Genomic DNA, 20,198 nt, shown 5'->3' with positions numbered 1-20,198 from the left:
CAATGGCATTTTGGGATATATAAGTAGGGGCATAGCGAGCAGATCGAGGGACGTGATCGTTCCCCTCTATTCGACATTGGTGAGGCCTCATCTGGAGTACTGTGTCCAGTTTTGGGCCCCACACTACAAGGAGGATGTGGAAAAATTGGAAAACGTCCAGCAGAGGGCAACAAAAATCATTAGGGGACTGGAACACGTGACTTATGAGGAGAGGCTGAGGGAGCTGGGATTGTTTAGCCTGCAGAAGAGAAGAATGAGGGGGGATTTGATAGCTGCTTTCAACTACCTGAAAGGGGGTTCCAAAGAGGATGGCTCTAGACTGTTCTCAGTGGTAGCAGATGACAGAACGAGGAGTAATGGTCTCAAGTTGCAGTGGGGGAGGTTTAGATTGGATATTAGGAAAAACTTTTTCACTAGGAGGGTGGTGAAACACTGGAATGCGTTACTTAGGGAGGTGGTAGAATCTCCTTCCTTAGAGGTTTTTAAGGTCAGGCTTGACATAGCCCTGGCTGGGATGATTTAACTGGGAATTGGTCCTGCTTCGAGCAGGGGGTTGGACTAGATGACCTTCTGGGGTCCCTTCCAACCCTGATATTCTATGATTCTATGAAATAGCTTGAGCTCTTTGAGTCTTGTTCAAAGGCATGTTTTCTAATCCTTTTAATCATGCTCATGGCTCCTCTCTGAATCCTCTCCAATTTATCACCATCCTTCTTGCATGGTGGACACCAGAACTGGGCAAAGTATCCCAGTAGTGGCTGCATCTGTGCCAGAGGTAAAATAACTTCTCTAGTCTTACTTGCAATTTCCCCATTTACGCGTCCAAGGATCACATTAGCTCTTTCGGCCACAGCATCACACTTGGGAGGTTATGCTCAGCTGATTGTCTACCACAACAGCCTCTGCTTCCCAGGATCGAGTCCCCCATCCTGGAAGTATGGCCTGCCTTCTTTGTTCCTAGATGTGCACGTTTAGCTGTATTAAAACACACTCTCTGTGCTTGTGCCCAGTTTACAAAGTGATCCAGATTGCTCTTTGGTAATGACCTGTCCTCTTCAGTATGTACCACTCCCCTAATTTTTGTGTCAAGTTTTCTTCATGGTCCTTGATAAAATGCTAAATAGTGTAGGGCTAAGAGCCAATCCCTGCAGCATCCCACTGGGAACACGTCCCCCTGATGTGCAGTGCTGGTCCTGAGCTAGGGGGCCGTGCTGGTCAGTAATGCCTGATGGCCAACTAATGCAGCACTGGTAAGAGGTTGAAGAGGCAGGTGGACCCAGCTCCCCCTGACTTACTGTGGGTGCTGTGCTTTTTGGAGTGCAAGGGAAGGAGGACAGAGCTCTGGAGTCTATCACTTCAGGGGAGGGGCAGAGAAAAAAGTTGAACCTGTATAGCTGTAGGGCAGCAATGAGTGGATCTGCCCATCTGAGAGAACCGCTAATAATGGGGCGAACATCCCATCTGCAGGTCAGTGGCCAGGAGACCATATCTGCTCCACGTGGTTTGAACACAGAAGGCTTCTGCCGATAGTAAAAATCCAAGTGTGATGTAGCAATGTTGTCTCCAGTTTCACTGCAGCCCTTGTCCACCATAAACCTATATGGAGTTGGTTTGGCAAGGAGCCAGTTGTGCTGACAACTGGCCTGCTGACAGAGTAACGGCTGTAGTAGTGTGCTTGTGTGAGAAGACTGTCTTCTAATTCTGAACTCGGTGGTGTAAATCTCAAGACACTCCACTGAAAGTCAATGGACTTACCTATGTGTAAAATCATTGGAAGGAAGGAGAATTGGGCCCAATGTCTTGACTAGTTGTGATGTGAATTTGAGACGAACTAATGCAAGTTTCAGTACCCTTTGTTCTGAACACTGGAGTGACAGAATCCAAACACCCTGGTAGCATTTTCTTTCAGTGACATTTATTGGTAATTGCAGCAATTAGTACCATGAAGAAACGATGTCTCAACAGCAGTCACAGTACAAGGAAGGAATCTGTCTGTTTTGTAAGGGGAAGTGCTAGCACCATAGGGATCAGTGTGCTTTAGAAATCCGGCAAAGACGCTCTTTAAAGAGGAGAGCCTGCGAACACAAATATCTACTGCTGAACACGCCGAATAGACTGGACCTGGAAGGTCTGGGCATGTGAGCCCCACTCTCTCCAGTGCTTGTAATCTCCACCATGATGGTCGCTCTCCAAAATGTACTGGTAGCCACGGTAACCAGGATACTGGTAGCAAACCCAGCTGGAACAAACAGAAGAGTCAGAAAGCTGTTGGACTTGGAAAGGGGAGAAATCCCCATGCCTACAAATCTAGAACTGTCCTAGGTGTGTCTTGGTGAACTGCCCACCCAAACCCAGAAAGAAATAGAGCCAGGCCATCTGCCTCTAAACTGCTCCGAGAAAATGGGGAGAGGAAAAGACCCTACATGGCACTAAAGAAGAAAGTGCTCTTTTCTTGTCAAACTGGAGTTAGTTTCCCAGCTTTATTGTGGGTAAGCCTTTTGCAAACAAACATGAGTTTGTCACCGTGCTCAGATGTGAACCTATGTGCTGCTATGTCCAACAGGACTGCAGGTTGTGACACTTTTCTGGAGTGCGACCTGCCCTCTGGCTGCTGCAAAATTCCTGCTAGAGCTGCAGTTTTTAAGGCTTCCTCTGAGCCCTAGCCCAAGTAGAGCGGTCTTCACCTGAAAGCCCTGGGCTGCCCATGCCCACATGCTGAGGTACTGATGTGCTTGAGCAGTGCCACAGATGAAGGACTAAGGAAAGGGTAAAACTGCATTGTGCCCCGTATCCATTGTGGTCTGTAGGATGAATTCTGCATGTTTCCACAATGGAGATGACCCGTACTTGGATAGCCTTGGCCCTGCCTCCATTGAGGAAATTTGCAAGTTGATGGAGTTAAACTGGAGTAAGCCCCTAATGCAGACGTGCTGCACTGGCAGAAAAACGGGGTGTACCTAACCCAGTACTGTACCCACGCTCTGGTCAGAACATCTCCTGCAGGTGTGCCAAGGGTGGAGCTGTGCACTCCCTCAGCGGGTCAGGGCTTTTCTCAGGCCTCTCCCTGTGGGCGGCCCTGCTGCAACTGGGAATCGTCACCCACTGCTAGAGATGTGCACTGGGTTCTACAGCCAGCCTCCTGCTCTCACACCTCTGGTGTGCTAAGCCTGCGTGTCTCACTTACGTGCCACACTGTACTTTCATGGAGCCCACTTCGTTGTTTCCCCAGCCCATGGCCTGCAGGGAGGGGTAGTCATCCGATACTTCCCACTGGCGTCCCATGAAGTTCTCCTTCTCAAAGACGGTCATCTTGGACTCCTTGTGATTCTGGGCGACAGGAATAGAGCAGACATGAGAGGGAAGCCAGTAGCATCTTTCAAACAGATTGTGGGGGGGGGAAACGGACACAGCTCCTAGTGATGGGCCCCTTGCTCCAAGGACTTGCTCTGGGATCTGACCCCCATTGACTGGCTGTCTCACATCTATGAACCAGGGTAAGAGATCCATGTCTGAAGCAGAAGGTATGAAAACGTTGCACTAAAGGAAGGGAGGTGCAGCCATCTACGTCCCCTGCCCTATTGTTCAGGGGCTAGGATACTGCAATGATGGACAGCCAATGTTTCTGCACTTCCCTTTCCAATCACATCAGACTTTTAGCAGCCTCTAGCTGTAGCTTGCCTTACAATTCTACAAAAACGACCCAGCTAATCCTAGAACCAAGGGGGGGAAATCCTGAGTGCATCCAAAAATCCCCTCAGAGGTGCCTTGCTTGCCCCTAAGGCCTAGCCATGCTGCGCAATCACGCCAACGGTGGAGAGCAGCCAGGAGAACTGTTCAATTGAGCCTCCTTGCTTTACCCTAAGCTTACAGCCCGTCGTCATCTTGGCACTGACAGCGGTGGGGCTGCATGCGCTCCTGAGAGCTGGGCCTGTGGGCTCATCCAGAACGGCACTTCCATGTGTTGTACGTGGCGTACAGAGGACACTTTGAACAGTTGCGGATGATACCAAGCTGGGAGGGGCTGCAAGTGCTTTAGAGGACAGGATTCGAATTCAAAATGATCTGGACAGACTGGAGAAATGGTCTGAAGTAAAGAGGATGAAATTCAATAAGGACAAATGCAAAGTACCCCGCTTAGGAGGGAACAATCAGTGGAACACTTACAAAATGGGAAGTGACGGCCTAGGAAGGAGTCTTGCGGAAAGGGATCTGGGGGTCATAGTGGATCACAAGCTAAATATGAGTCAACAGTGTAACGCTGTTGCAAAAAAAGCGAATGTCATTCTGGGATGTATTAGCAGGAGTGTTGTAAGCAAGACACGAGAAGTAATTCTTCCACTCTATTCGGCACTGATTAGGCCTCAACTGGAGTATTGTGCCCAGTTCTGGGTGCCACATTTCAGGAAGGATGTGGACAAATTGGAGACAGTCCAGAGGAGAGCACCAAAAATGATTAAAGGTCTAGAAAACTTGATCTATGAGGGAAGATTGAAAAAATGGAGTTTGTTTAGTCTGGAGAAAAGACTGAGAGGGGACATGAGAACAGTTTTCAAGTACATAAATGGTTGTTACAAGGAGGAGGGAGAAAAATTCTTCTTCTTAACCTCTGAGGACAGGACAAGAAGCAACAGGCTTAAATTACAGCAAGGGAGGTTTTAGGTTGGACATTAGGAAAAATTTGCTAACTGTCAGGGTGGTTAAACACGAATAAATTGCCTAGGGAGGTTGTGGAATCTCCATCACGGGAGATTTTTAAGAGCAGGTTAGACAAACACCTGTCAGGGATGGCCTAGATAATACTTCGTCCTGCCTTGAGTGCAGGACTGGACTAGATGACCTCTCGAGTCTCTTCCAGTCCTACTGTTCTACCCAGCTGGAGTGACTGACGAGTTTTTAATCAGAGTGGCTGTATTTACTAACAGCAGCTGGAGAGTGAGTGAGCAATCAGTGACTCTCCCAGCTTCCAGGCCAGGCCTCCCAGCAGCATCCATCACAGGGAAGAGTAGGCAACTGTCAGGCTGATTTGCAGCAGCAAAAGCTGGTAAAAGTTTTAGGCTACTTCATTCCAAAAAAGACATGAGCCCTGCCCTGCCCTCTGAGCCCAAGAGGCACCTTTGTGGAGGAGTCATAACTCTGCTTCGCAGGAAGGCAGCAGGCTCCTGGGAAACGCGACGGGGTGAAGAGGCCGGGGAATCTCACTTACAGCACAGCAGATGGGGCGGAAGGACATCAGGCGCTCGGTGTGATAGGCGTTGCTCCCACTCCAGGCATCCCACCGCGGGTATTCTCCCCTTTCCAAGATAAACTGCTGCCCACAGAAGCTGGTGTGCTCATAACCGATCCAGCTGCAATGACAGAGCACAGCTCCATCGGTCCTCCTGGTGCAGCTCCGGGGCTGGAGTCGGTGCCCCAGACCCAAGCAGGGGGGGAAGCAGGCAGGCCTGCCCTGGCCAGCTGCACCATCGTCTGTGTCACTCAGGGAGAAGGGGCACAGAAAATCCCTGTGGGCTCCCTCGCTGCCAGAAGAGAGATGAGGCCAGGCGTGGCCCTATCCCCTCTCCACAATCCAGGGGTCTGCCTGGCTGAAGCTGTTGCTTCTCCTGGCCTGGGTGCCCGAGGGGAATGGAGCACGCATGGCACCCTAGTGTTAGGACAGGCCCTGCTCCAATAGCCACCGTCACCTGCGCGGGAGGCTGTATGGTACTGAGCGGGGTGAGTTCATGCTAAGGGCCCTCACAGCTGCTGGGCTAGCTCAGCTGCTAGGGCCTGCCCTCTGCTAAGTGGCTGCTGCCCAGACTCATTACACATCCCTGCGTGTCGTCTTCACGCAGGCTGCAGTGTTACCCAAGACAGAGCAGGGGGAGGCTCCAGGGAATGGACTCCTAGAGCACGGGATGCTCCAGGTAGAGTTCCCACTTTCCCTGGGTTACAGGTGACCTGCACAGGGCTCGGACAGCTCCACCCTCCTTTGCTTCTCTACAAGAGCTTGAAAGGGAGATTTTCTCCAGCTGGTTTTTCACTGCGGGGGTTTTTCACCAAAGGGCTGGGGGAGGTTTGATCTTCCAGAGAGGCGCCCTGCTCTAGCGTGTTTGTTAGGCATCGGTGTTATAGGGGACTAACACACAAGATGTTGGCTCAGCTCCTCTGCTGCTCGGGTTTCGCTCTCTTGCAGCACTGTCGTGCTAATTTCCCCCCTTGCCCCAATGGCAGCCACGGGCACAATTCCTAACGTCAGAACCACGCCACCCCCGCCCCGGTTCTCCCAGCCACTCACGCCTGCCTCTCTCCTCCACCACAGCCCCGCTTTGAGAGATGCTTCCCCGGTCGCCTCTTGTGTCCACAGGACACAACACCTGGCGAGTCTCTGTGTGGGGCCGGTACCCATGCTGCCCACCAGAGGGCCCGCAAAGCAGCCGGGAGGCAGCCTGGATGCGACTAGGGAAGGCTGGGAGTCTGAGCCTCTAAGACAACCCCAACCCCGCTGCGTCCCTGCACCTGTCTGCCTAGGAGAGCGAGTGACTCGCATGCCAGGTGGGATGGGGAACCTTGGTGCATTGTCAGGTTGCCCAGGGGCGGGCTGCCGCAGTCCCCTCCTGTCCTCTGTGTATTAGAATCTCTAACGTGGCTGATCCCCACCTCAGCTGGACACAGGTTTTCAAGGTGGCTTGTTGGGCACAGGGAGTGTTTGAGGGAAAACAAGCTCGCCCGAGCACACAGTGTGGTTGGAGGGCTGAGTGGCACTAGCTGTGGCCTATGCTGCGTTGGCATCCTGGTGAATGGCCCACTGGAGGAGGGAGCTGGTTGCTGCTGCCTGGCTAGCTCGTGCCTTTTGCCTTAATCCCGTTAGGGGTGGGGAAGCAGGAGAGAGAGGCTGACACTGCTAACTGCAGCGGGGTTCTCACTGCTCGGCATTAATGGGCTGGAAGTGGCAGAGAAATTGTCCCTCTGCTGTGCAGAGGATTCCCCATCTTGGTTGTGGAGAGGGGTGCCTCTCGCTCCTGGAGCCTTGAGTCTCTCCACTTTTTTCTGCTGTGCACCCGTCTTGTGGACCCAACTTTCTGGGCAAAGCAATCAGGCAGGGGTCTCTTCAGAGTCCGCTGCTGCTTACCTAGCTGGTTGTATTGCAGGCATGCTGCTACCAGGCAGAGCATGTGGCCAGTGCATCCTGGTGCCTGGGCTCAGCTCTCCTGTATGGCAGCCACCGGGCCGAGCCGGTGTCATTGACTGCTGGGATCCAAAGCAGTCAAGGGCTCCAGGCCAACAGTCGCTCTGCAGGCGGGTCTGGGGTAGACTGGCTCTCCTGGGTTGAGAGAACGGTTTAGTGCAGGGCTCGCTAAGCTGGGAGGTTCCATTTGGCCCACTAGACACAGAGCTGGACGGGGCTCTGGTGCAAATGGGGTCACGCTGTCTCTGGGGATGCTGGGAAGGGGAGATGCCTTTGGGCAGGGCCCTCCGCTCTCCACAGGTGGCTGCCTTGAGGCTGGCAGGCCTGGTTGCATAAGGAAGCTGCACTGGGTTAAGCAATTTCAAAGTGATGCGGTTCGTCTGGTGCAGAGCCCTGGGTGGGCACGAGCTGGGGCTCTCGGGGTTAGCTCAAGCTGACTGGGAACGGGATTACGCTGAATCGCACTGACCCACGCTCTAGCCGTTGACTTGGTGTGTCGTAGGTGACCAGAGTGCAGACCCTGGCTGCAGCTTCAGATCCGCTCTTAAACTGAAGTCATGGGCTTAACCCCCATCTCAGCCCAGGGTTGTGACTTTCCCATGTAGACAAGGCCTGCGACTGGCTAAGGCTGTCACGGAGGCTGGCAAGGGTTTGCCAGCAGGCTGGTAGCTGTGGCCTAGGATTTGCTCTGGATGCTTGTGGTGGGGGTGGAGCTGCTGCTTGTATATGAAGGACCTAAGGCTTCCAGCACAAAGACAGGCTCAACTGTGCAAAATCTGACGCCGTTCCTCCCTGCCCCTCGCCAGCCCCCCCGTCAACTCCTTTCTCCAGAAACAAGCCTGCCACGGATGAGATTGTCCCGCTGTTCACTTTAATGACCTACATTTCTGTGTTGGTGCCATCTGGGCTTTGCTCCCTCCCCCATTGGGCACAGTCAGGCACTACAGGACCCGAAATGGGACACTCGCTTTCCCCCCAGCTGGGTAAGTGGAGCCTGGGAGCCACCTGGCTCGTAGCCCCTGTGTTTTAGCAGAACGGCCAAACTACTTCTGAGGTGAGATGACAACCCGGCCCATCCGTGCTCGGTCCTCGCCTGCCAGCCCCCCAAAGCCAGGCGGGAGCCTTGTACTTACGCGCCACATTCCACCTTTAGGGAGCGGAGGTTCTCGAAGCCGCACTCAGTGACAGTGGGGCAGGCCGAGGTGAACTCCATCTTCTTTCCCTGGAAGTTTTCTTGGTCGTAGGCTGTGAGCTGAAAGGAAGTCGTCCCCACATGAGTGTCACTGAAGCGGGGGTGGGGGGCTGTGCACATTAACAGTCCAGGTAAACTGGGTGCTCCTTGAACAAGAGTTAAGGTTAATGCCTCGGGGCTGCATCTGCACTCCTCGGGGCTGCATCTGCACTCCTCGGGGCTGACCCACAGCGCCCCTGTTGTTCCAGCTATGGGGCTCTAACACCCAGCTGGGCCTTGCAGTACTCAGGTGCATGAGAGATCAGCCCAGCCATGGACATGTTCTTTCTCACCCTCACCTACGGCGCCCTCTCCTGAACCACACAGCTGCTTGTCTCCGGCAATGAGCTCTGGACTTGGCTGGGGCATCCCCGGGAGGGGTCTGGAAGCGATCACAGCCCCGCTGAGTGCACAGAGATGCGCTGAGAGTAGGCTGCAGAGTAGACAGTCTTAGGCTGCACTTAGAACTCACACTAGTTCCACTCCAAAGTCTCCAGTGCAAAGAGGACTAGGTGGAGAAAGGAAGAGCAGGGACTTTCCTGGTGCACTGGCCTGTTTCACAGGATCATCACCTCCCCCCAGCAGCATCTGTGGCAGCAGCTTCTTTGTCCACCCCCCAGATTTACACACCTTTTTCTCTTTTTCCTTCTCGCTCTCCCGCCCAGCAGGACAGAGCTGCTCCCCGGCTTGCCAGAATGCTGCAAATACGCTAGCCCACCCTTTTGGTGGCAGCTCCATCAGACCTCAGCTGCCTTGGCTCCAGCCACGCTTGCTCCCCTCCACCTTCGCACTCCCACCATGGGGCTGCTGCGCTTGACTGGCCCGCACCTGCCCAGCAAGCGACTTCCGAAACTGGGCCAGTGAGCATTCGCACCAGCAGGGCACATGGGGAACTCCTGCCCCTGACTTCTGCGCAACCAGAGCGGGGTGCACTCGGTGTGATCCGGCAGGGGGGCAGGAGACCTGGGCTCTGCCACTGATGGGTCACCTTGGCCCAGTCATTTCCTTTCCCTGTGGGTCACATCTAATGTGTGGGCAGTGCACACTCAGCAGGGGCCTCGAGGCCCTCCATGCTACAAGTCCTAACGCGCGGGACAGCTGGGACGTACCTTCCACGGGCCCGTGGGGCCAGGCAGAGGGTTCGTCTGAGCCATCTTCGCTGTGGGGCTGGTGCCTGGAAAAGGAGGGAAAAGCACAACTCGCGTCAGAGTGACACTGGCACAGAGCCAAGCAGGCTCCTTTGGAAAAGCTTTTCTGCACACGCTCGCCGGCGCCCACCGTCCCCTCATTCACTGGGTCACCCCTCCATTCACTACTGGCCCCATGCACTCCGCATGATCCCGGCAGAGACCGGGGGGGGCAGCGCTGTTCTCAATCTGAGTGGGGGTATTCCGTGTCTGGGTGGGTGGGTATGTGGGTGGGAGTGGGAGTATTCCGTGTCTGGGTGGGTGGGTGGGAGTGGGAGTATTCCGTGTCTGGGTATGTGGGTGGGAGTGGGAGTATTCCGTGTCTGGGTGGGTGAAGATCTCTGGGCTACGGAGCACATCTTCCTAAGTGTTTGCACAGCACCTAGTGCAATGAGGCCTCAACCCCAGCCCCAGTCGGGGCGTGGGAGCGTTACCACGCTATAGACATTAAACATTACGAGTGACCGCTCATCTCCAGGCCATGCAGCCCAGGTATAACCGAGACATCACCTCTATCTCCAGCTATGCTCTGCTGCATCCTCCAGACACGTATTCCCCGCCCCGTCCACGCACCCTCGAGAGACTTGGCTACTTTGCCCCTCAACAGCTAGCTGCGGTGAGGAAATCATTTCTACTGAAAATGGGAGAGCGTGAAGGAGGAGGCCGATTCCCAAGCTCCTGGGCGGGGTGTTAACCTGAAACCTCCCGAACTACCTTGTCGGTGTCTCTGGCTGTCACTCCATGTGTGTGACCGGAGACACTTGGCCATGGGTTGATAGGCCCAAGTCGAGAGCTGTCTTTGCAAAGGGCTAACTCCTGGCCGTCTTGTTTCAACGCCTGTCAGCAGGCGGGAAGGAGGCTGTGTCTGCCTGTCTCTTGGAAGAGCAGAGAGAATGGAGGAGGCGATAGGAAAAGTCGAAAATTCAGCCCCAGGACTCACCTAGCTCAGCTTGCTGCTGCTTCCTCCATGTGCTATCTGCCTGTTCCAGCACCTCTGGTTATATAGCACCCGGCTGGCCGGGGCCCCTGGCCAGCATTTGTAAAGCAGTCAGCACTATGCTTTCTCCGGTCCTTTCTGCTGATCCTCAGAGATTCCAGCAGCTCAGCCCCATGGTCTGATCCACGGTCGGCTGTTTGCATGGCTAATCTTGGTCACAAATGACTCAACAGCTTCGTTGCTCTGGTACTTTCCAGCCTGGCAGCATCATTCTCTCATGAGACAAGCTTGGGGTTTTGTCTCTGGCCGCTCTCTCCCCGCCCCAACTAGGGACACCCCCCATGGTTGCTCAGAAAGGTTCTTGGCATTTCCTTTTTCAGGCCAGGGTTTGACTGGTTTCAGAGATGAGCCTCGTGGAATGGAACAAAGATTTTCCCCAACAAGGGAAGAAAGAAGAGACCAAGAGTGAAGGGGGGATGATAACCAGCCTGAAGCACCCCAGCCTGCTAGCAGCTGCTGGGAAAGGGGTGAGTCCTGCTGCCTGACCAAGCCAGAGGGCTTGTTACCCGACATGCAGGTAAACGAAAGGGAGCAGCTCTCTGGGCAGAGAAGATCGAGGGTGTGGGCTGAGTGACCCTGAGGGAGGACCCCTCTTCATTTATATTAGTACTCAGACAGCCCCCATCACCCTAGTGTCTGGGAGCCTCACCATCTTTAGTGGATCTATCCCACAGATTACACCATGAGGGGAATTATTCCCATGGTTCAGATGGGGAACTGAAGCCCAGAGAGGCTAAGTGACTGGCCCAAGGTCACGCAGGATTCAGTAGCAAAACCAGGAACCGAAGACTGGTCTCCCAAGCCTCAGGTCAGCACCCTGACCGTTCAGCTGTCCTTCCTCTCTAGGAGCCCCAAAGCAGGTGAAGGCATCAGAGCTGAACGTTACCTGGGTTTTGATTTCTGTGTTAATTAACCTCCCTCCCAGTGGGCAGCCGGGGCTCTCTGGGGGTTTGCTGTCTGAGAGCAGCTTGGGAATGGCTCCAGCTGAGGGCTCCAAGACAGAGGCAGCTGCTGGACGCTGGCAGAGACAACGAAGTTCATCACCCCAGGTCCATACCATTGAGCGCAGGCCTGGTGCAGTGGGAGCGTCAGGCCACACGCCAGGGCCCTGCTTGCTAGTTCCCCAGCCCAGCTTTCCAGGGCCATCAGCTCACTGCCGCTGGTGCTGAGCAGAGGGGTCTCTCCAGGGTGTGTAACATCCTGCAGCACCGGGGGCCTCCCAGGATCTCTGCAGGCGAATGCCAAGCTGCTCAGGGTGGTGCTGAGTCGGGGGGAGGAATAGAACCTGCAGCCACGCTCTGGGCCAGCACCTGACCTTCAGCTCACCGGGGGGGAGGGGGGGGCGGAAGGGTGCAGGCTCCTAGAATTACCCTTGTCCTGGTGGAGACAAGGTGGGTGAGGGACCAACTTCTGGTGTGGACGGTACAGGCTTCGAGCTTCACAGAGCCCTGCTTCCCCTCTGGGGAGGGTAACCAGAGCCTCTGAGCTAAAATCCAAGCTGGGCAGATGGTTCGGCATGTGCCGGAGGAGACCCCTTCTCTTGGCGATTTGCAGAGCAGCTCGGGGGGCATTTGTGGGCTGCAGGAGACCTGCTGTGTCTTAACAGAGCCCCAGCCTGTGAGCTCTCTGGGCAGGGGCTGTCTCTTGTGTGTGTGCGGGGGGTTTGCATAGCAAGGCCCTGCTCTGTGCCTGGGAGCCAGGGCACCGCTGTTAAATACTCCCCTGCTAGCTCTGAGTCCTGCAGAAAGCGTCTACCAGCAGCCTGGTTCCAGCCTGGACTGGTGGCCCCACGCTCCATGGCCCCAATCCTGCCTGTCCCAGTGCTCTTCGGTAACCATAGTAACCGGATCTCTCTCTGTCCCATCCCTGCCCTGGGCTCATCCCAAGTGGCCTGGTGTGAGTGTGTTTCAACCCAGGCTGAGCCCTGCAGGCCACGAGTCCCCTGGGTTGGCAGGCTCCTTCTTTCCCCTGGCTGGACGGGCTGGGCTCCTTGTGGCCAAGCCCCTGTGCCGGGACATGCCAGGCCAGGCCCGGCCCGTGTTTGCTGTGAGGCTGCCGGGGCCTGGGGCCTTCTCGCCCTGCAGTGCTCTCCAAACAAGCGAGGTCACGGCAAGCTGCCGGCTCAGCGCTTTGCTCCCCGCGGCACAATGCGGCCGCTGTGACGTCTGACTGCCCCTTTTGTTTGGCTCTAAGCAGTGAGAGGGACAAACAAAAGCGCCCCGTCAGCTCCACCTGGGCCTGGCTATTGTCCTAGCGGGGCTCTGGAGGCTGGACTTCCTCCCCTGCCCCTGCCAAGGGGCACATAGGGGCCCTGGCTCTCTGAGCTGCCGTTGCCAAGGGGCTCTGGGCTGAGGGAGGGGCCCTCACCTAGCAGGAATGTTCCTGGGGCGGGGGGAGCATACAGCTATCTTTTCAATGAGAGACTCCCCCTGGGCTGCCCCCAATGCCCCAACCCTCCCCCATAGTGTCTGCCTCTACCCCTCTAAATGTCCTCCCAGGGTGTCTGCCCCAGAACCGGCTCTAGGCACCAGCCAAGCAAGCACATACTTGGGGTGGCACAATTCCAGGGGCGGCGTCCGGCCACCCTTTTTATTTTGCTTGGGCAGCTGCGCTCTTGGAGCTTGGGGCAGCAAAAATCCTGGAGCTGACCCTGGGCTGCCCTCAAACTCTCACCTCTCCTCAACCCCCAGTGTGGTATCTGCCCCTCAGACCTTCCCCTGCAGTGTCTCCCCTGCAGGGGCTGAGCCCCTAGAGCGCTCCCCCAAGGGACCCTGGTGCTGCTGACCCCACTCCTAGGGCCAGGAATGAATGTCTCGGATGCAGCACATTGCGGGACAGGGGATCTCCCACAGTATTCTTGCCAGTAAGTTAAAGAAGTATGGGCTGGATGAATGGACGATAAGGTGGATAGAAAGTTGGCTAGATTGTCAGGCTCAACGGGTAGTGATCAATGGCTCCATGTCTAGTTGGCAGCCGGTATCAAGTGGAGTGCCCCAAGGATCGGTCCTGAGGCCGGTTTTGTTCAATATCTTTATTAATGATCTGGAGGATGGCGTGGATTGCACCCTCAGCAAGTTTGCAGATGACACTAAACTGGGAGGAGAGGTAGATACGCTGGAGGGTAGGGATAGGATACAGAGGGCCCTAGACAAATTAGAGGATTGGGCCAAAAGAAATCTGATGAGGTTCAACAAGGACAAGTGCAGAGTCCTGCACTTAGGACGGGAGAATCCCATGCACCGCTACAGACTAGGGACCGAATGGCTAGGCAGCAGTTCTGCAGAAAAGGACCTAGGGGTGACAGCGGACGAGAAGCTGGATATGAGTCAGCAGTGTGCCCTTGTTGCCAAGAAGGCCAATGGCATTTTGGGATGTATAAGTAGGGGCATTGCCAGCAGATCGAGGGACGTGACCGTTCCCCTCTATTCGACATTGGTGAGGGCCTCATCTGGAGTACTGTGTCCAGTTTTGGGCCCCACACTACAAGAAGGATGTGGAAAAATTGGAAAACATCCAGCAGAGGGCAACAAAAATCATTAGGGGACTGGAACACGTGACTTATGAGGAGAGGCTGAGGGAGCTGGGATTGTTTAGCCTGCAGAAGAGAAGAATGAGGGGGGATTTGATAGCTGCTTTCAACTACCTGAAAGGGGGTTCCAAAGAGGATGGCTCTAGACTGTTCTCAGTGGTAGCTGAAGACAGAACAAGGAGAAATGGTCTCAAGTTGCAGTGGGGGTGGTTTAGGTTGGATATTAGGAAAAACTTTTTCACTAGGAGGGTGGTGAAACACTGGAATGCGTTACCTAGGGAGGTGGTGGAATCTCCTTCCTTAGAAGTTTTTAAGGTCAGGCTTGTCAAAGCCCTGGCTGGGATGATTTAGCTGGGGATTGGTCCTGCTTTGAGCATGGTTGGACTAGATGACCTCCTGAGGTCCCTTCCAACCAGAGGTGAAAGTAAGCCGGTGTAAGAGCCAGTGTGCCGTACCAGGAACGGCTTTCCAAGAGGGCAATTTAAAGCCCTGGGGTAGCGGCGGCGGGGCTGCGGTGGGGATTTAAAGGGCCCCGGAGCTCCAGCCGCTGCTACCCCCCTCGCCAGGGCCCTTTAAATCCCCGCCAGAGCCCTGCCGCCGCTACCCCAGGGCTCGGGCAGCAGGGCTCAGGCGGGAATTTAAAAGGCTCGGGGCTCCGGCAGCTGCTACCACAGCGAAGCCCCAGGCCCTTTAAAGCTCTGCCGGAGCCCAGAGCCCTGGGGTAGCGGTGGCAGCCGGGAGCCCCCACAGCTCCTCAGTGATTTAAAGGGCTCGGGGCTCCGCTGCAGTAGCGGCAGCTGGAGCCCTGGGCCCTTTAAATCACCCCCGGGCCCCGGGGCTCCCACCCGCCTCTGCAGCTGGTAGCTCAGGGGTGATTTAAACGGCCCCGGGCTCCCAGCCGCCACTCGCGCAGCTGGAGCCCTGGCCCTTTAAATCTTGATTTAAAGGGCCTGGGAATTTAAGGCCCTGCCTCTTCCGGTTGAGGCCACACCCCTGGCTCAGCACTCCAGCGTACTGGTAAGTTCTCTAACTTACTTTCACCCCTGCTTCCAACCCTGATATTCTATGATCCCAAAATCCAGCAAGCTCTGACGCAACAGGAGACAGCTCCATGCTCTGGGTGTGTGGAGGGGAAACGGGGCAGCTTGAAGTCCCAGGTAGGGCAGAGCAGCTCTCAGAACCGCTGGGGAGGAGAACGCTGAGCAGCAGTGTGATTGCCAAGCGCCTGCCCTAAGGGCTGTGGGCTGCGAACCCTCCACCAGGGATGGGAGACGGGAGGGGCAGGGAAGCACCCCAGCACGGGGAGAATCGATTAAGGTTTGTAGGAAGAAGCCAGCCTCAAAGTGGGTTATTACTCCTAGTGTCACAGGACTAGGGCTCGATGGTGACTTGGGCCACAAACCCACACAGGGGACTCGTCATGCCCACACGTGGGCGACACCGTGCACTGGGGCAAGTAGATACTGGGCACCTTTCCTGCTTACCCCGGAACAGGGAAGTGGGAAGTAAGTGGAGCCTGGGCTCTGACCCCCAAAACACCAGCTGGCACAGCTGAGCTTGCATGGGGTGTGGTTCCGCTCTCCTGGAGGGGGCTTGTCTGAGGCACCCGCCGGGCTCAGGGCTTTGTCTGAAGGCACAATGTAGCGCTCAGAAAGGCTTTTACAAACTGAGTATTACTAACCTGGAGAAAGTCTGCCCCTAATAGGTGAGGAGGGAGAGGAATCTGCTGATGAACGACTGACCCCAGAGCTGCTTGGTCTTAAACAATCTTCAACAAGAACAATAAGGAACATGCCCGTTTCCCCAAGTGCCTGACAGACAATCACACTCTCAGTGAGTTTTAATGCCAGGAGACTTTCACCCAGCGATTCTTGCATTGAGCACAGACCCTCCATTTGGGCTACAGCATTTCCTTCCAAACTTCCTCGGGTCGGGACTGAAGGATGTCATGTGACCGAGAACCCCCAGAACCCGCGGTGGGTTGTTAATGGTTAATTCCCCTCCCTGCTTGAAAATTAGCTCTAATTCGTTCCAGTCTGAATTTCAGCTTCCAGCCATTCAACCTTGTTCTGCTTTTTGCTGCTAGAATAAAGAGCTGCCGCCGATCAAAAATCTCTTCCCCAGGTAGGCCCTTAGAGCCCATGATCCAGTTACTTCTCAGCCTTCTCCTGGGTGAGATAAATCAACTGAACGTCTTTTAGTCTCTTGCTCTGAAGCAAGTTCCCAGACCCTGAGTCCTTCTTGTAGCAATAAACCCGTTTCTGAACCGGTTCCAATTTGTCAGCATCCTGTCTGAACAATCTCCTCCTTGCTGCCGTAGATACTTGTGTGAGATCGCTGCCCTGCTTTGGAGCTCAGAGATGCTTTTCAGAGTATGGAAGGCCCAGCGAGTCTCTGGATTTACGCCTGCTCCAGAGACCTTCTCCTCTAGTTGAGATACGCACAGTTGTGCACTGAGGTAATCTCAGGCCAGACTCTGCCGTCCCTACTCATGGTAAGTAGCACCTCACTCTGCGAGTACCCTGGGGGAGTAAAGCACTACTCAGTGTGAGTAACAGTGGCAGATTCTGTCCCTTTCCTAGCACCTCTGTCCCATATTTCAACCAGCAACATGGGTTCCCGTAATAACAGTCACAGGATTTGGCTCTTTAAGCTGCAACTTCGGGTGGCCTACATGTGCCAGCAGACTTGGACGCGTCCTCTGTGACACACCTAGTCAGCAGCATGCTGCTGTCTCCCTTTTCATATCCGTGACGTTTGTCTGACAGCAACCTGGGAATGGGGATAAAGTGAGTGCAGAATCAGGCCCCCTGGCGTTGCCATACCGCGTCCGGCCACTGGAGGGAGCGCTAATGACAAGAAATGAGCTGGTCCCTTGTGCCCTGGCCTCCCAGCGGACACATGCGCCCAGGTGGCCTCTGACCCTGCTGGCTGCAGAGCCTTGTCCCCTGCAAGAGCCACCCAGGCTCCCCCAGCCAGACACAGTGAGAGCGTGGGGCGGGGCAGGGGGAAGAGTGGAAGCTTTCCCTGATGGTCTCATTTGGGACAGGGGTGGGAGGGGAGGCTGGTTCTCCAGCCTCGAGCCGTGAGGTGCTCAGATCCTGCAGTGCCGGGAGCTGCAGAGTGACCCAGGCTGGGCAGCTCAAGGGGGGCCTAGTCTGCGCCCCTGCCGGGGGACGAAGGAAAATGAAATGCTCTCTGTAAAGCTGGGCTGTGCTCCTAGAGCCGCTGGTTTATTTAGCCTTTGGAGCCAAAGTGAGAGGCTGTTAATGGGGAGCAGACCTAGAGCATCTCCCTGTGATCCTTGTGGCTCCTCGTGCTGCCCATCCATCGTCTCCACCAGCTGTCCCTTGTCTTACGCTTGGGGAAGGGGCCGTCCTTGTGCTCTGTGCTGGTCCAGCACCTAGCACCATGGGGCCTGAGCCGTGACAGGGCACCAGCACCATACAGACAGCAGGGAACGACGACGGTCTGGAACAGACAGGAAAGGCGACAGCCAACCCGGCGAGAGGCGCAGTGGTGGTCGGTGTGGCGGGCTGGGAGCTGCCACGGCACCATAACGTTTACAAGGGACACGGGCAGGAATCAGCTACCCCTGTCTCCCAGTCTAACCACCTCCACGCTGGGGCTGCACCATTTACAGTTCTCCAAACCAACACAGCTGTGCCTAGGCCAGCCTGAACTCAGGTCACTGCCTCCACCATGCCCCTGCAGGAGTCATGTGCCCAGCCACAGGACCTTTTGGAGGAGCATCTGGCGGGTACAGGGCACACGCTTGTCCCTGGACCCCCACAGCCCATAGGCTGAGCCTGTGAATTCCCCGCCCGCCCTGCCATGCTCTCCCCAAGCCAGCACAGCCCCAGAAGCAGCCACACCCTGTGCTGTCAGCTTGCCCTTACCCTGTGTAAATTTGCTGACCATTTGGTTGAATTTCTGGCCATTTGAGTTCACCATGGGTCGTGCCAGCTCGGTCTGGAAGAATATGGCCTGTGGGGTGTCCCACCCACCCCACAGCGTTCCCCACTTCCGAGAGGTGAGAGAGTTGCCTTTTCTGCCTGGGGAAGGGTGCTGTCTGCGAGGGCTCCCCAAAGGGCCTGTCGGACGGCTCTCCAGACCCTGCTCCTGCAAGAGGCTCTGCTAGTGCATGACTCTGGGGGACTTTCTCCTAGAAAGCTCAGCTCCCCTCCCCCTGTGCTGAAGCCTGACACAATATCCCCGCCTGAGAGGAGCCAGTCCCTTGCAAAGGCAGGTTCCCCAGGGACGGATCTAAGTTCTGTGGCGGGAGCTGAGGAGAACACTGTGATGTTGCACTTGAAATGATTTTATGAAAGTATGCTGATGAGTGTTAATATAATGTAACTAAATATGCTTCATGCAAAAGGTGTCTTGTAAGGTATCATTACAAACCTTATAATCTGCTGAGTGTGGTCACCCTGTTTGTATGAATGTATCACTCTTGTATCTGAAACTAGAAATATAAAATATAACTCTGAGGGCCTATTGTAATTATGCAAAGTGTGGGCCATTCATGGTGGTTTGGAATCTTGATGACTCCCATTAACCAGGACAATGGCTCTGTTTACTTGTAAGCCTTCCTGTATACGTGTGTGCTGGCAAGTGGGTAATGTCACCTGACCTGGAATCCATCTTTAACCTGGTGCTTTTCCACTGAGAGGGAGGGGTGGGAACCCAGAGGGACAAAGGATTTGCACCTTATGCAAAAGATATATAAGTGGGTGGAACAGAACAAGGGGAGGCAGCCATCATGAGAAATCCCCCAGCTACCACCTGAGCTGGAACAAGGGCTGCACCAGGGGAAAGGATTGTGCCCAGACTAGAAAGGAGTCTGGTCTGTGAAAGGAACTTATTGAAACATCTCTGAGGGTGAGATTGTATCTGTATTCACTTTTTATTACTGTACTAGACTTAGACTTGCGTGTTTTGTTTTATTTTGCTTGGTAATTCACTTGTTCTGTCTGTTACTACTTGGAACCACTTAAATCCTACTTTCTGTATTTAATAAAATAAGTTTTTACTTATTAATTAACCCAAGTATGTATTAATACCTGAGGGAGCAAACAGCTGTGCATATCTCTAACAGTGTTGTAGAGGGCGAACAATTTATGAGTTTACCCTATATAAGCTTTATACAGGGTAAAATGGATTTATTTGGGGTTTGGACCCCATTGGGAGTTGGCATCGAGTGTTAAAGACAGGAACACTTCTGTAAGCTGCTTTCAGTTAAGTCTGCAGCTTTGGGGCACGAGGTTCAGACCCTGGGTCTGTGCTGGAGCAGACGGGCGTGTCTGGCTCAGCCAGAGAGGGTGCTGGAGTCCCAGGCTGGCAGGGAAAGCAGGGGCAGAAGTAGTCTCAGCACCTCCGTTGGCAGCCCCAGGGGGGTTTCTGTGATCCAGCCCATCACAAACACCTCAGAGCGGGCTGGGGTTTGCCGAAGGCTGCATGGTACTCACATAAGGATCGTGCTGTCAGATCCAGCTGGAGCCCAGGGCAACTGGCTTTTCTAGATCCTAGGGATCCCCAAAAGAAGAAACCCTTTAGCAGCACAGAATGAATTCCCTTCTGTTCTAGTCTCTATAGGTTCTCCTACCCCTGAGCACAGTAGTATCTGATGTGATACTTATAAGAAGCACCCGGGATCTTTATAGGGGAGAAGGCAGCACACCGCATTTATTGAGAATTCAACAGTCAGCATATGCTTTTCAATCACACACACACACCCATGAACACAGTCCTGCCAGCTGATGTTTAGACTTACCAGTCCAGAGTCTGGATCAATCTAGCAGCCAGTCAGATTGGTTGCACAGGGGAGCAGGGCTCTGTCGTTTGCGATCCGAAGCTCCTGGAGTGTGGCAAGATGAACACAAAGTCCCATGGCCAAGCACCCTGTTCTTACAATCTTTTTTTTTCTCTGTTGAGGTCTATGGATTTTGCTGTGTCGGTTTGTGACTGGTTAGTCCTTAATTGGTGTATCTTTTGATGTTAACATTCCAAAACACCTCTGAGAAGGTCATCCTGTCCTGGTTTCGATTTAATCAATTGTCTTGTCTTTGGGGTGCCAACCTCCACCT

General features: G+C 54.6%; 1 protein-coding gene and 1 long non-coding RNA gene across 6 annotated transcripts; one reads left to right on the top strand and one right to left on the bottom strand.

Moving 5' to 3' along the window:
• Window positions 1-1,898: 1,898 nt before the first annotated feature.
• CRYBA1 (crystallin beta A1) lies at window positions 1,899-20,196 on the bottom strand. Its single transcript, XM_075120816.1, has 6 exons — window positions 19,886-20,196; window positions 9,506-9,570; window positions 8,299-8,417; window positions 5,204-5,345; window positions 3,185-3,327; window positions 1,899-2,239 (listed from the first exon to the last, which is right to left on the bottom strand). Exons 2-6 carry the CDS (start codon window positions 9,548-9,550, stop codon window positions 2,092-2,094), a joined length of 597 nt encoding a protein of 198 aa, XP_074976917.1. The 5' UTR covers window positions 9,551-9,570; window positions 19,886-20,196; the 3' UTR covers window positions 1,899-2,091.
• LOC125623837 (uncharacterized) lies at window positions 15,093-19,156 on the top strand. 5 transcript variants are annotated; one of them, XR_012665350.1, is made up of 3 exons: window positions 15,096-15,126; window positions 15,815-16,233; window positions 16,430-19,156. It is a non-coding gene; the product is annotated as an uncharacterized LOC125623837 (long non-coding RNA). The 5 variants fall into 5 exon arrangements; XR_012665353.1 differs by lacking the exon at window positions 15,815-16,233 and having other exon boundaries at window positions 15,093-15,126; XR_012665352.1 differs by lacking the exon at window positions 15,096-15,126 and having other exon boundaries at window positions 15,275-15,942.
• Window positions 20,197-20,198: the final 2 nt, after the last annotated feature.

The sequence above is a fragment of the Caretta caretta genome, chromosome 17 (assembly GCF_965140235.1).
Source record: "Caretta caretta isolate rCarCar2 chromosome 17, rCarCar1.hap1, whole genome shotgun sequence".
NCBI lineage: Eukaryota > Metazoa > Chordata > Testudines > Cheloniidae > Caretta > Caretta caretta.
Note: the sequence above shows the minus strand (reverse complement) of the source record. Positions and strands in the feature narration are given on the sequence as shown.

What these genes read in the sequence shown, in the direction of transcription:
- CRYBA1 (XM_075120816.1), bottom strand. Translation starts at nt 9,550, where the DNA reads ATGGCTCAGACGAACCCTCTGCCTGGCCCCACGGGCCCGTGGAAG. An exon ending in GCCCCACGGGCCCGTGGAAG is followed by an intron (nt 8,418 to 9,505) that starts GTACGTCCCAGC and finishes ACTTCCTTTCAG; the next exon opens with CTCACAGCCTACGACCAAGA. An exon ending in ATGAAAGTACAGTGTGGCAC is followed by an intron (nt 2,240 to 3,184) that starts GTAAGTGAGACA and finishes TGTTTGTTCCAG; the next exon opens with CTGGGTTTGCTACCAGTATC.